Below are 13156 nucleotides of genomic sequence, written 5' to 3'. Positions count from 1 at the left end.
GGTCAATGAGTAGTTGCTGTGGTCTCTTTACATAACTTTCTGTTGTTTAATAATTACCGAACCGTACATATTTCCCAATATAAATGAAAAAAAGTCCCAGACACTGATAATCCTGGTAGTAATTCTAAGTCTGTTAACATTTGAGGAATTCAATGTGCCGTGAGGGATTATGTAATAACAGGACTATTGAATAGAGACCTCATTACTGATGAGCAGCCTTTTTTGTTGCTCTTCATGTTGCATATGAACATATGTTTGTGGAGAAAATATACACTGGGTTATAACTGGGTTATAACTGTGGGTATTGGCCCCGGTCGTGTGTCTGTTGCGTGCCTTGTGGTAGCCGCATGAGTTTATGTCGAGTTGTGTTAGTGCAGAGCTGTGTTGCTGTGTCACAGAGAAGGGAGGCACCACGAGAGGGAGGGACTTAGGCAGCAGGACAATGCTGGTGTTTGTGCAACGGCCCCTGAGTGGCGGCTGGCTCTCTCAGATCGCTCTCGCTTGACTACCATTGCTGCACGCATTGTTGAAGTGAAAGGAAAGTGGACAGCTTGATCCTGTCTATGGGATGCGCCGACAGAGGTAAGACCCACTATTCCCCACTGCTATATCTCTGTGATGGTAGAAAATTAAGTTCCTTTGAAAGCTGTCACATGGTGACTTGTGCTGTGTGAGCGGGGTGTTCCAGTACAGTTTTCTTGGGGAGAAAGGGGTCCGGGAGCTGGAGGTTGGCTTGGGGTAAGGCACCCTTGTCTGTGTTTTGGCAGGGTCGCTACTGTGTGTGAATGGAGCAGAGCTGAAAGAAAGTTTCACAGAAAGAGGCTCAGTAAAAGGCATGTGTAGAATGTGACCAGGATGCAGCAGTGGAAAAGAACAGGGGACATAGAAAAAATAATGAGGAGATGAAAAAGTTGAGGTGATGGAAAATTATACAAATTAAGCTGAACGAAGCACACAGATGATTGATGATTAAATGTTTCCGTTGCTCTCAGAGGAGAGGACAGGCAAGGATAGAGTGATGGTTTAAAGTAAAAATAGAGGCGGAATGAGGTGGAGAGATTAAGAGAGAGATTAATTAAGGAGCTGACGGAAGGGTGGAAGTCAGGAGGAGAAGGGACAGAAAAGAATGGAAGAAACAGAGAGCATAGTATAGGCAAGAAATTGCAGTGAAACAAGATAAGGTTTCAACAGCAGCTGTATTATCTCACCAGGGCAAACAGCTAAATATTGTACTTCCAGAAGGAACAAAGAAAATAGCATGTCAAACTAGTTTTTCCATTTCTAATGAGATCTCCTTTGAGTTCTTTGTTAAACGCTGGATTCCGAATGTGGTAAAAGAATAGCGGTAAGCTCCTCATTTTCAGGTCGGCCCACCTCGTCAGATCAAATACTCTGATCCCTTTTAGCTGGCAGATTAGAGAGACTCAAGATGTTGTCTCAGTGTGGAAGTCCTGGGGTATGCCGCTTTTCACATTTTTGTATGACTAAATTTAGAGTTAATAGGCTTTATAGTTGATATGAGTCCTACACAGGGCTTTGAGAAAGACAAGCGCGTATCGGATAGAGAAACAGTGGTCTCACTTGTACTCTTACAGAGGATTTAATCCTTATTAATTACACATGTTTTGTGTTTCCAGGCAGTGGGAGAGTCGAAATTGGGTTTTGGTGTGAGGTACAACAAAGCAGAAGGGCTTGCCAGAAGACACAGATCCAAAATTGGCGGTTTTGTACACAACAGAAAAAAGGTGTCCACCCCTGCCGCACCAGGGGGACTGTTGGCGGTCTGTTGCTGTCACATTAAAAGAAGCTGTGAGCTGCATTTGTGGCGTGGGCGGGCAGGTGAGGGTTAAGCTGTGGTGACAACATTGGGCGGCGTGCTGAAGTGTGGGAGGAAAGAGGAAGAAGAAAAGGAAGACGAAGAGGAGGGATAGTTGGAAGAGGAGGAGGAGGAGGAAGAGTGGTCTTGGGCCTGGAGCCCAAACACAAGCAGGATGGCGGAGAAGAAAGTTAGGTGAGTCTCTTTGCCATGTTTGTTTTGCCTAATGAAGCCGGATCCAAATGCGTTCAAAATGTGGAAACAGCAGCTGGGTTGACTTTGGGCTTTTCCCACTCTCTTTCTGTGTCTGGTTGGTGTGCCCACTTTATTTCTATTTTCTTTTGCATGGCTGGTGTTGGTGACTACGTTTAAATGGGTTTGTGCATGCATGTGGGCCTGTGTCTATGTTGATCCCTCAGCAGCCTCCCCGCTAAGCTGATTAATGGGGGTGTGGCAGGCCTGGTTGGTGTGACATGTGTATTTCCCATTGACCTGGCCAAGACCCGCCTACAGAACCAGCAGGGCGTCCAAGTCTACGAAGGAATGTGAGTAGGGCTCCCCTGGCCCGAGTTAACCTGATACCTGTATGCAGTTTGTTTTAGCATCACAGAAACAATACTTTTTAATGTAGTTTTTGTTGAAAAATGGGCCTGGTAAGTCATCTTTATCTATAAGTTAAGGAAGGAAAACAAATCTTTTTTTTCCCCTGTATGCAAATCTAACCAAAGTCTCTGAACTGTAAGACCATTGCAAAATATCTCCTTGTAATGAATAATAGCTGAATTGGCTTTCTGGTAGAAAGCGCTCTCTAATTTGAGCTTTATTTCAAGAATGCCAACATACTTTTCCAATGAATCTCAGAGGGTGGAGCAGCGCAGCTCAACACACTCTTCCCATATTTGGCACAGTGGGTCATATGAGTTCAGAGAGAGACTGTATACAGTGGGTGTTTTGATGGCTCGCCGAAACCAGACTAAAGTTGAAACGAATGCACTAAAACCCAAACCCAAAATCAAGTGATGCTGAGCAAAATACTTCTGTGTCCTTAAAAGACACACAAACCGTGACGTTTCTAACTTACGCACATCTGCTAGGCATCATTATTGTTAGCTGATCGGGTGTGGTCATCCTGTGTTTACCACATTTTAAACTGTGGTTTTCCACTCTGAGTCAGACATGGAAAAATAGCTTGGATAATTTCCCTTTAAGGCCCAGTCACAAGGTTGGCTTTTATTCTGCTCTTTTCAAAGAAAAATAAGAGAACTTCAACAAAACTAATACAGAACATTGGCATCTGTCCCGTTTGTTGCTGTTCTGGCAGAATAGAAGGTCCGGGTGTATTTAGGTGAAGGCCAGACCGGTGATGGTGCTTGTAAATTAAGTAAATAATGGATTTGACCCTAATGTCTGTCAGTAAAGTTAATAGTATTCAAGACCACAATGTAAATTGTCTTCTCTTTTGTCTGCAAAGGATGGACTGCCTGGCAAAGACAGTACGCTCAGAGGGCTATTTTGGATGCTACAGAGGTATTTTTTGCATTTCTAATCCCTGTGACAAACAACACTTCAACTTGTGCTTTACTATAAGCTTAATCCGGCCACCTACGCTGTTGTTTCTCTTGCGAGCTCTCAATCCTATTGTCATAACGAGCAGCGTCTACTGCTATTAGACGTGAGTCGTAAGCTGCTGTGTAGGTTTGCTCTATTTGTGTACCTCGGTGGAAACGGTTGTGTCCTCAGCCTGTTTGTTTCTTTTCCAGGTGCAGCAGTGAACCTCACTCTTGTGACTCCAGAAAAAGCCATCAAGCTGGCTGCCAATGACATCTTCAGACAGAAGCTCTCAAAGGATGGGTAAATAAATGTACACTTCAGTGATGCGTCATATAATGACGCTACAGAAAAAGCATCTGAAGCAATGAAATAGGTCCAGCTGAGTCGTACTTGTTACAATGTAGATGCTGTTTTTAGAAACAATAAATCCCTCATATAGTGACAAATGTGTTTGTTGATCTTGTTTTAAGTGTTGAAGCACTTAAGTCTCAGGTTTCTGGATGGATTAGTGTGATTTGCCACAAAACATATGCTGTTGTGCATTATTTGCTTTAGGCAAAATCTGGCACGCAAGCAAATCCTTAAAATCTCAAGCTTGTGTGTATTCTTTCCAATATAAAGCACATTGCCTTTTACTGCAAATGCGTACTCTTATTAATGCTGCATATTTGTTTTTGATACCATCGGGTTTCCAGTCATTTACCGCTGTGGGGAGAGGTGCTGGCAGGCTGTGGGGCTGGAACCTGTCAGGTGGTCGTCACCACTCCTATGGAGATGCTTAAGATCCAGCTGCAGGATGCAGGAAGGCTCGGTGAGTTGGTTACTGTTTGTAATGCTTTTTTCAGTTTAGTTTTTTTTTCTTGTACAAATACCAAGTTGCAGCAGGTCAAAATGCATGGCAGCGTAAAAGGATACAATTCACTAGAATCTTGTAAAATCCTATTCAGGAAGTAAATCAAGTTGGAGAAATTCACCTTTTTCCCATATTAAGACTAGATTGATTTGGTGTAACTTAACAGGCCATGCCTCTCAATAATTACAACCACTATTGTGAGTAGTGGTATTGAGTTATTGAGTGTTGCTAACCTGGGGCAGTCTGTGTTTGACTACAAGCTGCCCAGAGGCCTGTCCCAACTGCAGCTCAAGCTGCTGGACCCGCTCAATCCGTGGTGGCAGACCCACCAGCGCGGCCGAGCCCTCCTGTTCGGGCCTCGGCCACCAGCATCACTGTGGAGTTGCTGAAGACTCGCGGACTGGCGGGCCTCTACAGAGGGGCAGGAGCTACCTTGATGAGGTCATACACATATAATATACATAAATATACATAAACACACCCACTCGCCCACGCACTTTCGATAAAAGATGAATTTCACTTTGAATGCATGCGCATGTGTGTGTGTTGACGTCCTATTCTACAACAAAATGAAAAGAGGCAGAAGCACACTATAGTTTCATAGCGTTCACAATCAGTCATTTTTGGGAATCTTTTGACGTTTTCAACTATTCCCAACAGTTCTGGTGTCCATTATAATTCCTCAATTTCAGTTGTGTCACTCAGTCTATGGCATTATGCCTGGAATGTTGACCACTTAAAAGTTAAAATATCACATCCATGACCATGCACAGTCGCTTGTGTTCTCCAAATCTCCTTTCATTCAACTCTGTCATCACTGCTTTAATGAGTTGGTTTCACATTGCATAACTCACACCGTGTTGACTGTACTTCCGGACAATACCTCTGACAATCAACACTGATCAATAGACTCCTGCAGCTATGTCTGGCTGCCATACTGCAGTTGAATGGGGCCATGTCTCATTGCCTCTCCCTTTTTGTTTTCAGCTCATCCCATTTCCTTCTCTATGCCCAAACAGCCTTCCTCTCAGATTGTTTTTTTTTCCGTTGTACCTTTAATCTAACTTTCTTTCTTTTAAACCCTTGTTTTCAGGGACGTCCCCTTCTCAATGATCTACTTCCCACTGTTTGCCAACCTAAACGCGCTGGGGCGGGAGAGAGTGGGTGATGTGCAGACCCGGGCGCCATTCTGGCAGTCCTTTCTGGCCGGCTGCGGCGCCGGCTCGGTGGCAGCTGTGGCTGTAACACCATTGGACGGTAAGTGCGAGAAAGAGACAGACAAAGTAGGAAAGATCGTCGGGCAGGAGGTGGGGGTGTGACTGGGGATTTAAGCTTCTACTTACGAAGATAGCAGGTGTATATACACACCCGGTGATACAACTCATCTTACATCTGTGACCTGCTCAGCACTTGTCCCAGGGACGACGGAAGAGCTTTTTAGCCTTTGTCACTGACAGTGTGTGTGTGTGTGTGTATATATATATATATATATATATATATATATATATATATATATATATATATATATATACCCTATATATATATATACCCTATATATACCCTATATATATATATATATATATATATATATATATATATATATAGTTACCATCTCTAATCTGAAGTAATGACAGCACACTTCTGTATTTTAAATGCCTGTACAGTCATAAAGACTCGTCTGCAGACCTTGCAAAAAGGTGACGGAGAGGACACATACAAAGGCATTGTTGACTGCACACGGTAAGAATTTAGTCTCCAAGAAAAAAAACATTTGTTGCCTTGATATCTTCCCTGTAACATTTTCTTTCTCCTGTCGTCCCATCTGTGTACTTTTGCAGGCGCATCATGGCGCGGGAGGGCCCATCAGCGTTCCTGAAAGGTGCAACATGTCGTGCTCTGGTTATCGCTCCTCTCTTTGGCATTGCGCAGGGTGTCTACTTTCTTGGGGTCGGGGAGACGTTGCTTGGTTTGCTGGAATAGCAGCGCTTTGCACTGGTGGCGGTGGATGTGTGGTCCCTGCTGCTTTAATCTGCAGTGAATGAATGACACAACTGAGTGAACGCTGAATAGAGAGAGGGGGGATACGGACGCAATCTGCTAACCAAAGGAAGAGGAATGGTCTGAAATAAGAAGAGGGTCTATTGACTAATGTGAACCAATGGGATCTAACTACTAATCCAGTTTCTCTAGGTTTTTACATGCTGTCATGAACAGGGTCCCGTAGGTTAAACAGGGTCCTGTGTATGTGTGTGACTAATCTATGGATGATCATCCCTAAATTGTCGGGGTTACCCCAGGTGCTTGCTGAATTATGTCTGGGGCTGTTCATTTCACCTGAGAGGGATTATTCTGTGTGGTTAAGAGAGAGCTGCTGCATGTTGTTGGAGACTAACTATTTATACAGTCATGACGGAAAACTATGCATCACCCTATGTAAGTGACAAATTCCACTTTTTAGTCTTTATTAAAAGCAAAGATTGCACCACATTGAATGTCAGAGTTTGAACTGGCTTCAAATGCCATTTACAATTTAATGTATTCTTTTTTCTGGAAAATGAGCTTAATCTCTTTCTGCCTACGCTGTTACGCGTTCCTCCCACTCTGTTCGTGAGGTCCGAGTTGTAATCTTGGATTCCTTCAGTGGATTGGGAGGTGCTGGCTGCCAGAAACTCTAAGGTCAGTTGTTAATCTGATGGTAATGCTTTAATCCCGGCCTTAACGGACAATATACCCTAACACACAGCTCACTTCCTGCCTAAAGACTACAGGTTAGCCTGCTGAGCCGCTGTCTCGTAGCCTTGGCTTCCTCTTCTCCCTACAGCTTGGCAAGGTTAAAAAAAAAAACTATTAAAAAAAACATATTACTGCTTAGCTACACATAAAAATACATTGCTTCACATGATGTGCACACAATAACTGAACAAATGTAATGAAAGCCTTATGATTGCTGGTAGTCTCTAAATTGTCAAAACTGTATTTTTTAAATGAATTCAAAGTGGAATTGGGAGTTTTGATTTGGTACTTGAGTCCAACTCAGCGAGGACAATTCTATTTGTTAGACCCATAGAGAGAGTAGGGCACCTTGTCTTGCCAACTGTTTGCCATTACTGAAGTCCACTGGGTGGCACTAAACATTTTTTTTTTTTTTTTTACATTTTTAATGCAATACACATTTGGGCATGGCTGTGTTGTACTTAGGCTACTACATTTCCCTCATTGTAGAGTGAACATAGCCTGAGTAAAATGTTTGTTTACAAACTGTAAATAAAGATATCTCATACATGCTCATTTATCAGTGTCACACACGTTTATTTGTTCTTTATTTATTTGTTTTTTGTATGTTAAGTGCTTCAGAACAATGGTAAACGTCCTTTTGTGGTCAGCATGCACGCGCAGTCAAACTGTTACAAAAATGAGATGTTTGGCAAACATACCATATAATCAACCACATTATGGACTGTGTTCTACTAAAATGTAGACTAGGCATGTGAAGGGATATATATATATATATATATATATATATATATATATATATATATATATATATATATATATATATATATATATATATATATATATATGTATATATATATATATATATATATATATATATATATATATATATATATGTATATATATATATATATATATATATATATATATATATATATATATATATATATATATGTATATAATTTTATTTTTTAAATATATATATATGGTGACCTAAATATGTAGCTTTGATTACATTAATCAAGTATCAAAGAGCAACAGATTCTCCAAAACAACTGAAGTAAAACATTTTTGCAATGTCATTGCAATCTGAAGCAGTCTTTCGATGTCACCTACACGTTAAAAAGAGGGCACTTACTTGCACATGAATAAAAGTGCACTTGTTGAATTATTAGGCAGTCAATAAGTGGACAAGTTAAAGCTATATTGACACAGCAGTAGCATCCCATTAGGTGAATGGTGAGTGATTGTACAGACTCATGCTCAATCTGCTCACTGTGATAAAGGTCTTTGGTCACCTTACACTGTATATTCCGTCTGTGCCCACACTGCTCTCTTCAAATCTGCTGTTAATCCGTGAACCTGCGGTTTGGATTGGCTCCAAACAAGTCCACTCTGATTTCAGGCATCATCTGTCAGGCGTAAAGTCAGGACACGAATAAGTACACACAAGAAACTAAAAAGGAGAACTCTGAATCAATGATTAAAGTAAATGGGTGGACAAACATGACAAACACAGATACTTCAATATATTTCTTTCTCCTTTTCTAAATGGATATCAAAGGCGGTTAACGAAGAATGTGCATTTCCTAAAGGACTAACAAAGAAAAATGTTTTGCCGATTTAAGCATGTCGTCTCTCTCTGGGAGCCGTGCTGGTGGAAGCAGACAAAGAAACAACACTGTTGTCTACATTGTCGTGCGTCTGGTTGAACACATGACCGCTGAGGGGCTTGTGACCTGCTAGTTTGTTTATTTAAATCTTCTGTGAAACCTTTGCAAAACTTCTGCATGTTTGAAGGCTTGTGCTAACCTTTGGAAAAGAACCGTATGACTCAGAGCCCGCAGTTTTGAGACTTTTGACCTGAATCTCTGTACAATCTCGATGGATAACGCCGGTAACGCAGACGTTGAGAGACAAAACTTAAAAGATAAGTGAAAGCTTCTTGCTTGCAAAATGTGAAAAGCATATTTCTGAGCATATATTTGGACAACAATGTTTGGCCATACTTTGGGTAGACGTTAAGCTTATTAAATAACATTAAAGTAAATCTTTTAGAGGATGCCTGTGTAGTGAAAAGGCTTTTGTCTGCGTCTGCAGCTTCGTGTAGGAAGCAGAAATTCCGGGAATATTCAAAGTTGGAAACTTTCCACGGGAATTAACGGGAATATATGGGAATATACGGGAATTAACAGGAATTAACTGGAAATTTTGGGGTAATTTAAATGTATTTACCTTGTCATAAGCAGACATGCACGCAAACATTTGTAATACAACTTTTAAAAATGACTTTTTTGACATTCCAAAAGCCGCAAATAATCAAGGTGATGGTGTACTTTTGTTTGGACATACATACGTCCGACTCTCACTGCTGTAAAATTTACTGTATACAAATAATCTTGGTATTAAAATGAACATGGCTTCAGTTTACCAAGTAATCAATATGCTAATGACAGTGTTGGGAAAGTTCACTTTCTACATGATCTAGTTCAGTTCATAGTCCATAATTCAAAATTTTGGACTAAGTTCACAGCTCCAAAAAATGAACTAGTTCAGTTATTTTTTTCAATATGTTGCGAGCTATAATTGAAATCTCTATTTGTCTGCAATACCGCTCTTAGCCTCTACGCAACTCGGCGCTCTCACACTTGCCAGGCATCGGGCTGAAACATTCAGACTGATGATGCTGATGACAAAACGTCAAAAACAACAGAATGTTTTATGTTTACGTTTATGTTTCTGCAGACAATGTTCCCAACCAGCTGCATTCAGGGTCCAGCTGAACTCGGCGTGCAAAGTCTTGTTCACAACTACATTTAAGTTCCCTGTTATATGCTTTTGCAAAAAACTTAGGCACATTTCTTTTTTTCAAAATTCCCAAAATTCCCGAGCCAAAATTCCTGTGGAAACTTTCCGGAAATTTACCGGAAACTTTCTGCCCCTTTGAAATCCTACGCATGCTCAAAACAAAATCCTCTCAAGGTTTATCTGCAACAAGACCAGGTGGTCCAAATACAAAGCATGAATGAATAAAGTTTAGTTTTTTTTTACAAAAGAAAAATAATAATGTCTGTAATTGGTAAAAAAAATTTAAAAAAAAAGAAAAGAAGAAAAAAATCCCTACTGCACCTGAATCTACAATGCAAGACAAAAGAAGAATCAGTGCTTCCCGATTCTTAATTAAATAACACTCAATTAAAGTTCAGCTCATTTGTCTCAGAAAATCAGGCTCACTGGAAAGCTAAGAGGGCTCTGCTGCCCTCTACAGGCCAACAGAAGAAACTACAATCAGAGTGTGTAACGGTGTGTGTATTTACAGTTTGGGATTTCAGATACATGATCAAAGTTACTCTACCTGTTGTGCCATCAGCTCAAGCCTGTTCTCCAAAGTGTTGGAAACCTTGATCTTCCTGTTGTCATTATATACTTCAATCCCTCCACAGCTGTTAAAACAAAAAGTGGACACGCAATTATGAGATAAGCAAACTCCTTTTATGTTTGTTTTTTCATAATAGAGTTAGCGTTGGTCTTAGAGTCCATTAAATCCCCTTACATCTTTGAGGAAAGGAAGCATTCCTGGTCAATTTTGACATTGATGTTGCTCTTCACTGCCTCTTTGTAGATAGGGATGTTCTTATTAACTGCAGCCTGTCAATCAAATCAACAAAGACTTTACAAACACAACACTACCAACTATCATAAATTCAAAAAAGGGTGAAGCAGCTGTTGTAATTGCCTGCATTTTTCTAATTACATTGTGGAAATAATTACAACACAAAGCACCATATTCAGCTCAGCCTCACCTGCACCATCTCCACATCCTGCTGTCGGCAGCGAATGATAACTTTAGGTTCCAGCAGTTGATAGAAACCCTGAAAAAAAAAAAGGTGAAACGTCCACATAGAAAACGCAGAGAACCAACAAAGTGATCAGCTGTAGATCTGTACCTTCCCATGAGAGCGACTTTACCTGAAGCACCAGGCCCTCCAGTAGGGCAGAGTAACTGGCCGGGTCCTTGGCAATCTCTCCAAGTCTTTGATGAGCATCATTCAACAAATCCTGAGGACAGAGGTTTCACTGATTCATTTAGATAACTCTAAAGGCATGCACTTGTATTCAGATACTTTGGAATAAATAACAGTATATAGGCAGTACTGTGTACATGCTTGTCTGTGGTAAGTCTTGTTTTCAAAGATCAGCGGACCATAATCACCATTATTGCATTGGGTTGGTGGAACACCAAAATGAATGATTTGAAAGTGAAGGATTTAAATTCAGTGGTGACAAAAAAAGAACAAAACGTTAACGAAAAGGAGACAATTGTATGCACTTTGTGTAAAGTATGAGCATTGATCTCTAACCGTGATCATGTCGTCGCGTTCCTTCAGCACTTTTAGCCTTGCTTGGTTTTTCAAGTTGGACATCTGGCTGTAAGAGTGGAAGGAAAAGCCAACGTGTAAATGACAATGTAACAATGTAACGCAGCACAGGCCGTCCCGCTTTGTACTCCGTTCTCACAACACACTGATTTAGAGACGTCTTTGCCACCACAACCTGGATTTTGCGGTCCAGGAAGGTGATGTGGTTACAAATATGTATTTCCACTTTACCGAGGCAACCGTCCTTAAAAGAGGACAACAAGTACATAGCAGAGAAAAGCTTAGAACAACAAGGTAACAGAGCAACAAAGTGACTGAAAGACTTGTGGGAGGGAGAAGAAAAAAACGTATCTGGGAAAAATTGATTCAATATGTTGACGCAGCTAGTATATTAGTTCAACCTCTTGGTCTCTCAATCCATCTGCAGACCACTCGTGACTGACAAATGATTCTAAAATGTAAAGCTGTCAATCCTCAAGTTGAAGTACTTGGATGAAGTGTGTGAAAAAAAACGATAACTAACAGAAACCGGCAAACCTATAAAATAACTAAAAAACAACAACAACAAATATAAGAGTCGCCTCAACACTAATGTAGTTTATGATCCTTGTCGGTCATGTGAAGTCCATGTCCCTGAACGGAAGATATGGGAAAGCTACAAACGTTCGTCTAAGTTGTATCAGAATTTCGCCTCATTTATATTACATTGTTTGTTTTTTTTACGTTTGATCAGTGTCAAAAACCTGATTCCATCAACTATGATTAGATGAAAAGAAAATCATGAAAAGGTCCAATGTGTATAACTGCTCACAATGTTACGGTGTGTACGTTATTATCTCCCCTCTACCAATAGCATTTCCTTCCCCTAAACTGGCAATGCATCACCAACAACTAACATTTTCTTATGTTGCTCAATCTGCTTTTCCTTCTTCTCATAGTATCCCATGATTTTCACCCTCTGAGTCTGCACCAGACGACCTTTCTCGATGTTGAACTCTTCCTCCGCCTGTAAACAGATGGGACGACGAGCCCGTTACTGGTCACTGCAGAGAGTCACAAGACTGGCAGAGACAGACAAGACAAGACAGACTCAACTGCCATTACCTTAGCATCAATTTCCTCAACTTTCTCACTGGCCTCTTGTACAATGAAGCCCATCATGTGCTTGATCTGCCGCAAGAGACCACACACAAAATAATTGTTGAGAAGTCGGATCTCTGACACCTTTAGCGCACCTTTAGACTTATTTTTTTGTCAGACTATATGGCAAGAAGCTATTTAATGTATTTAAACTTATAACAGCTAATGTTAGCTAACACAAATATGGCGAATGGCCAATAACCTAAAGTAATAATAAAGTTAGCGGGGTTCAAGTTAATGCGTAATAATAATTAACGTAAAGCAACTTAACGTTAACACGCAACGGTAACTTGGTTCAGGTCTGAGTCCATTAGCTGGCGTTAAAGTGCGTAATGTCAATGTTAGCAAACCTAACCTAAAGTTATAACTTCATGCGAGTCACTGAAATAAACAGGGTTAACAGTTCCGAGTCTAACGTTGTCTGTCGTTACTTTAGTTAGTTACCTGTTTCTGGACGTCAGCATCTGTAAGCGCCATGTCTTCCCTGAAATAACTTTGTTTATTATAAGACTGTAAAAATAATAAAATATAAGTCTTCCCGAACAATTGGACAGTCAAGTTAGTCAGAAACAGTTCTGGCAATAATATGCATTTCCTCTTCGTTCGCGTTAATGTCGAGCTAGCAATACAAGACGAACACAACATCCGGTCACACTTTCAAAATAAGATACCCCGCCCTCCCTC

General features: G+C 40.7%; 2 protein-coding genes across 7 annotated transcripts; one reads left to right on the top strand and one right to left on the bottom strand.

Annotated features, from left to right (window-relative positions):
* The first annotated feature begins 476 nt into the window (after positions 1 to 476).
* On the top strand, positions 477 to 7425 carry slc25a18 (solute carrier family 25 member 18). Of its 2 annotated transcripts, none has more exons than XM_068602853.1 (10): positions 477 to 582; positions 1638 to 2011; positions 2239 to 2361; positions 3288 to 3343; positions 3577 to 3667; positions 4063 to 4178; positions 4481 to 4661; positions 5314 to 5477; positions 5885 to 5960; positions 6059 to 7425. In XM_068602853.1, the coding sequence occupies exons 2-10, from the start codon at positions 1992 to 1994 to the stop codon at positions 6198 to 6200; spliced, it is 969 nt and encodes a 322-aa protein (XP_068458954.1). In that variant the 5' UTR covers positions 477 to 582; positions 1638 to 1991; the 3' UTR covers positions 6201 to 7425. The 2 variants fall into 2 exon arrangements, with proteins under 2 accessions (XP_068458954.1, XP_068458953.1); XM_068602852.1 differs by having other exon boundaries at positions 2236 to 2361.
* On the bottom strand, positions 6713 to 13085 carry atp6v1e1a (ATPase H+ transporting V1 subunit E1a). 5 transcript variants are annotated; one of them, XR_011080106.1, is made up of 10 exons: positions 12917 to 13085; positions 12437 to 12502; positions 12229 to 12338; positions 11315 to 11381; positions 10923 to 11012; positions 10757 to 10825; positions 10507 to 10601; positions 10309 to 10396; positions 8252 to 8365; positions 6713 to 7041 (listed from the first exon to the last, which is right to left on the bottom strand). XR_011080106.1 is itself a non-coding variant. In XM_068602854.1 (10 exons), exons 1-9 carry the CDS (start codon positions 12947 to 12949, stop codon positions 8303 to 8305), a joined length of 681 nt encoding a protein of 226 aa, XP_068458955.1. In that variant the 5' UTR covers positions 12950 to 13085; the 3' UTR covers positions 6713 to 7041; positions 8257 to 8302. The 5 variants fall into 5 exon arrangements, 3 of the variants coding, with proteins under 3 accessions (XP_068458955.1, XP_068458956.1, XP_068458957.1); XR_011080105.1 differs by having other exon boundaries at positions 6713 to 7035; XM_068602854.1 differs by having other exon boundaries at positions 8257 to 8365.
* Positions 13086 to 13156: the final 71 nt, after the last annotated feature.

Source organism: Clinocottus analis, unplaced genomic scaffold (assembly GCF_023055335.1).
Source record: "Clinocottus analis isolate CAN_PGR_092001 unplaced genomic scaffold, fCliAna1.0.p SCAF_6, whole genome shotgun sequence".
Taxonomy (NCBI): domain Eukaryota; kingdom Metazoa; phylum Chordata; class Actinopteri; order Perciformes; family Cottidae; genus Clinocottus; species Clinocottus analis.
This window is presented reverse-complemented; position numbering and strand designations above follow the sequence as displayed.

Coding starts and splice junctions, on each gene's coding strand:
- slc25a18 (XM_068602852.1), top strand. CDS start 1,992: ATGGCGGAGAAGAAAGTTAG. Junction 3,668..4,062: donor CAGAAGCTCTCAAAGGATGG/GTAAATAAATGT, acceptor TCGGGTTTCCAG/TCATTTACCGCTGTGGGGAG. Junction 4,662..5,313: donor GCAGGAGCTACCTTGATGAG/GTCATACACATA, acceptor CCTTGTTTTCAG/GGACGTCCCCTTCTCAATGA.
- atp6v1e1a (XM_068602854.1), bottom strand. CDS start 12,949: ATGGCGCTTACAGATGCTGACGTCCAGAAACAG. Junction 11,013..11,314: donor AACGCGACGACATGATCACG/GTTAGAGATCAA, acceptor CTCTGTCCTCAG/GATTTGTTGAATGATGCTCA. Junction 10,826..10,922: donor TGGAGGGCCTGGTGCTTCAG/GTAAAGTCGCTC, acceptor TTTTTTTTTCAG/GGTTTCTATCAACTGCTGGA.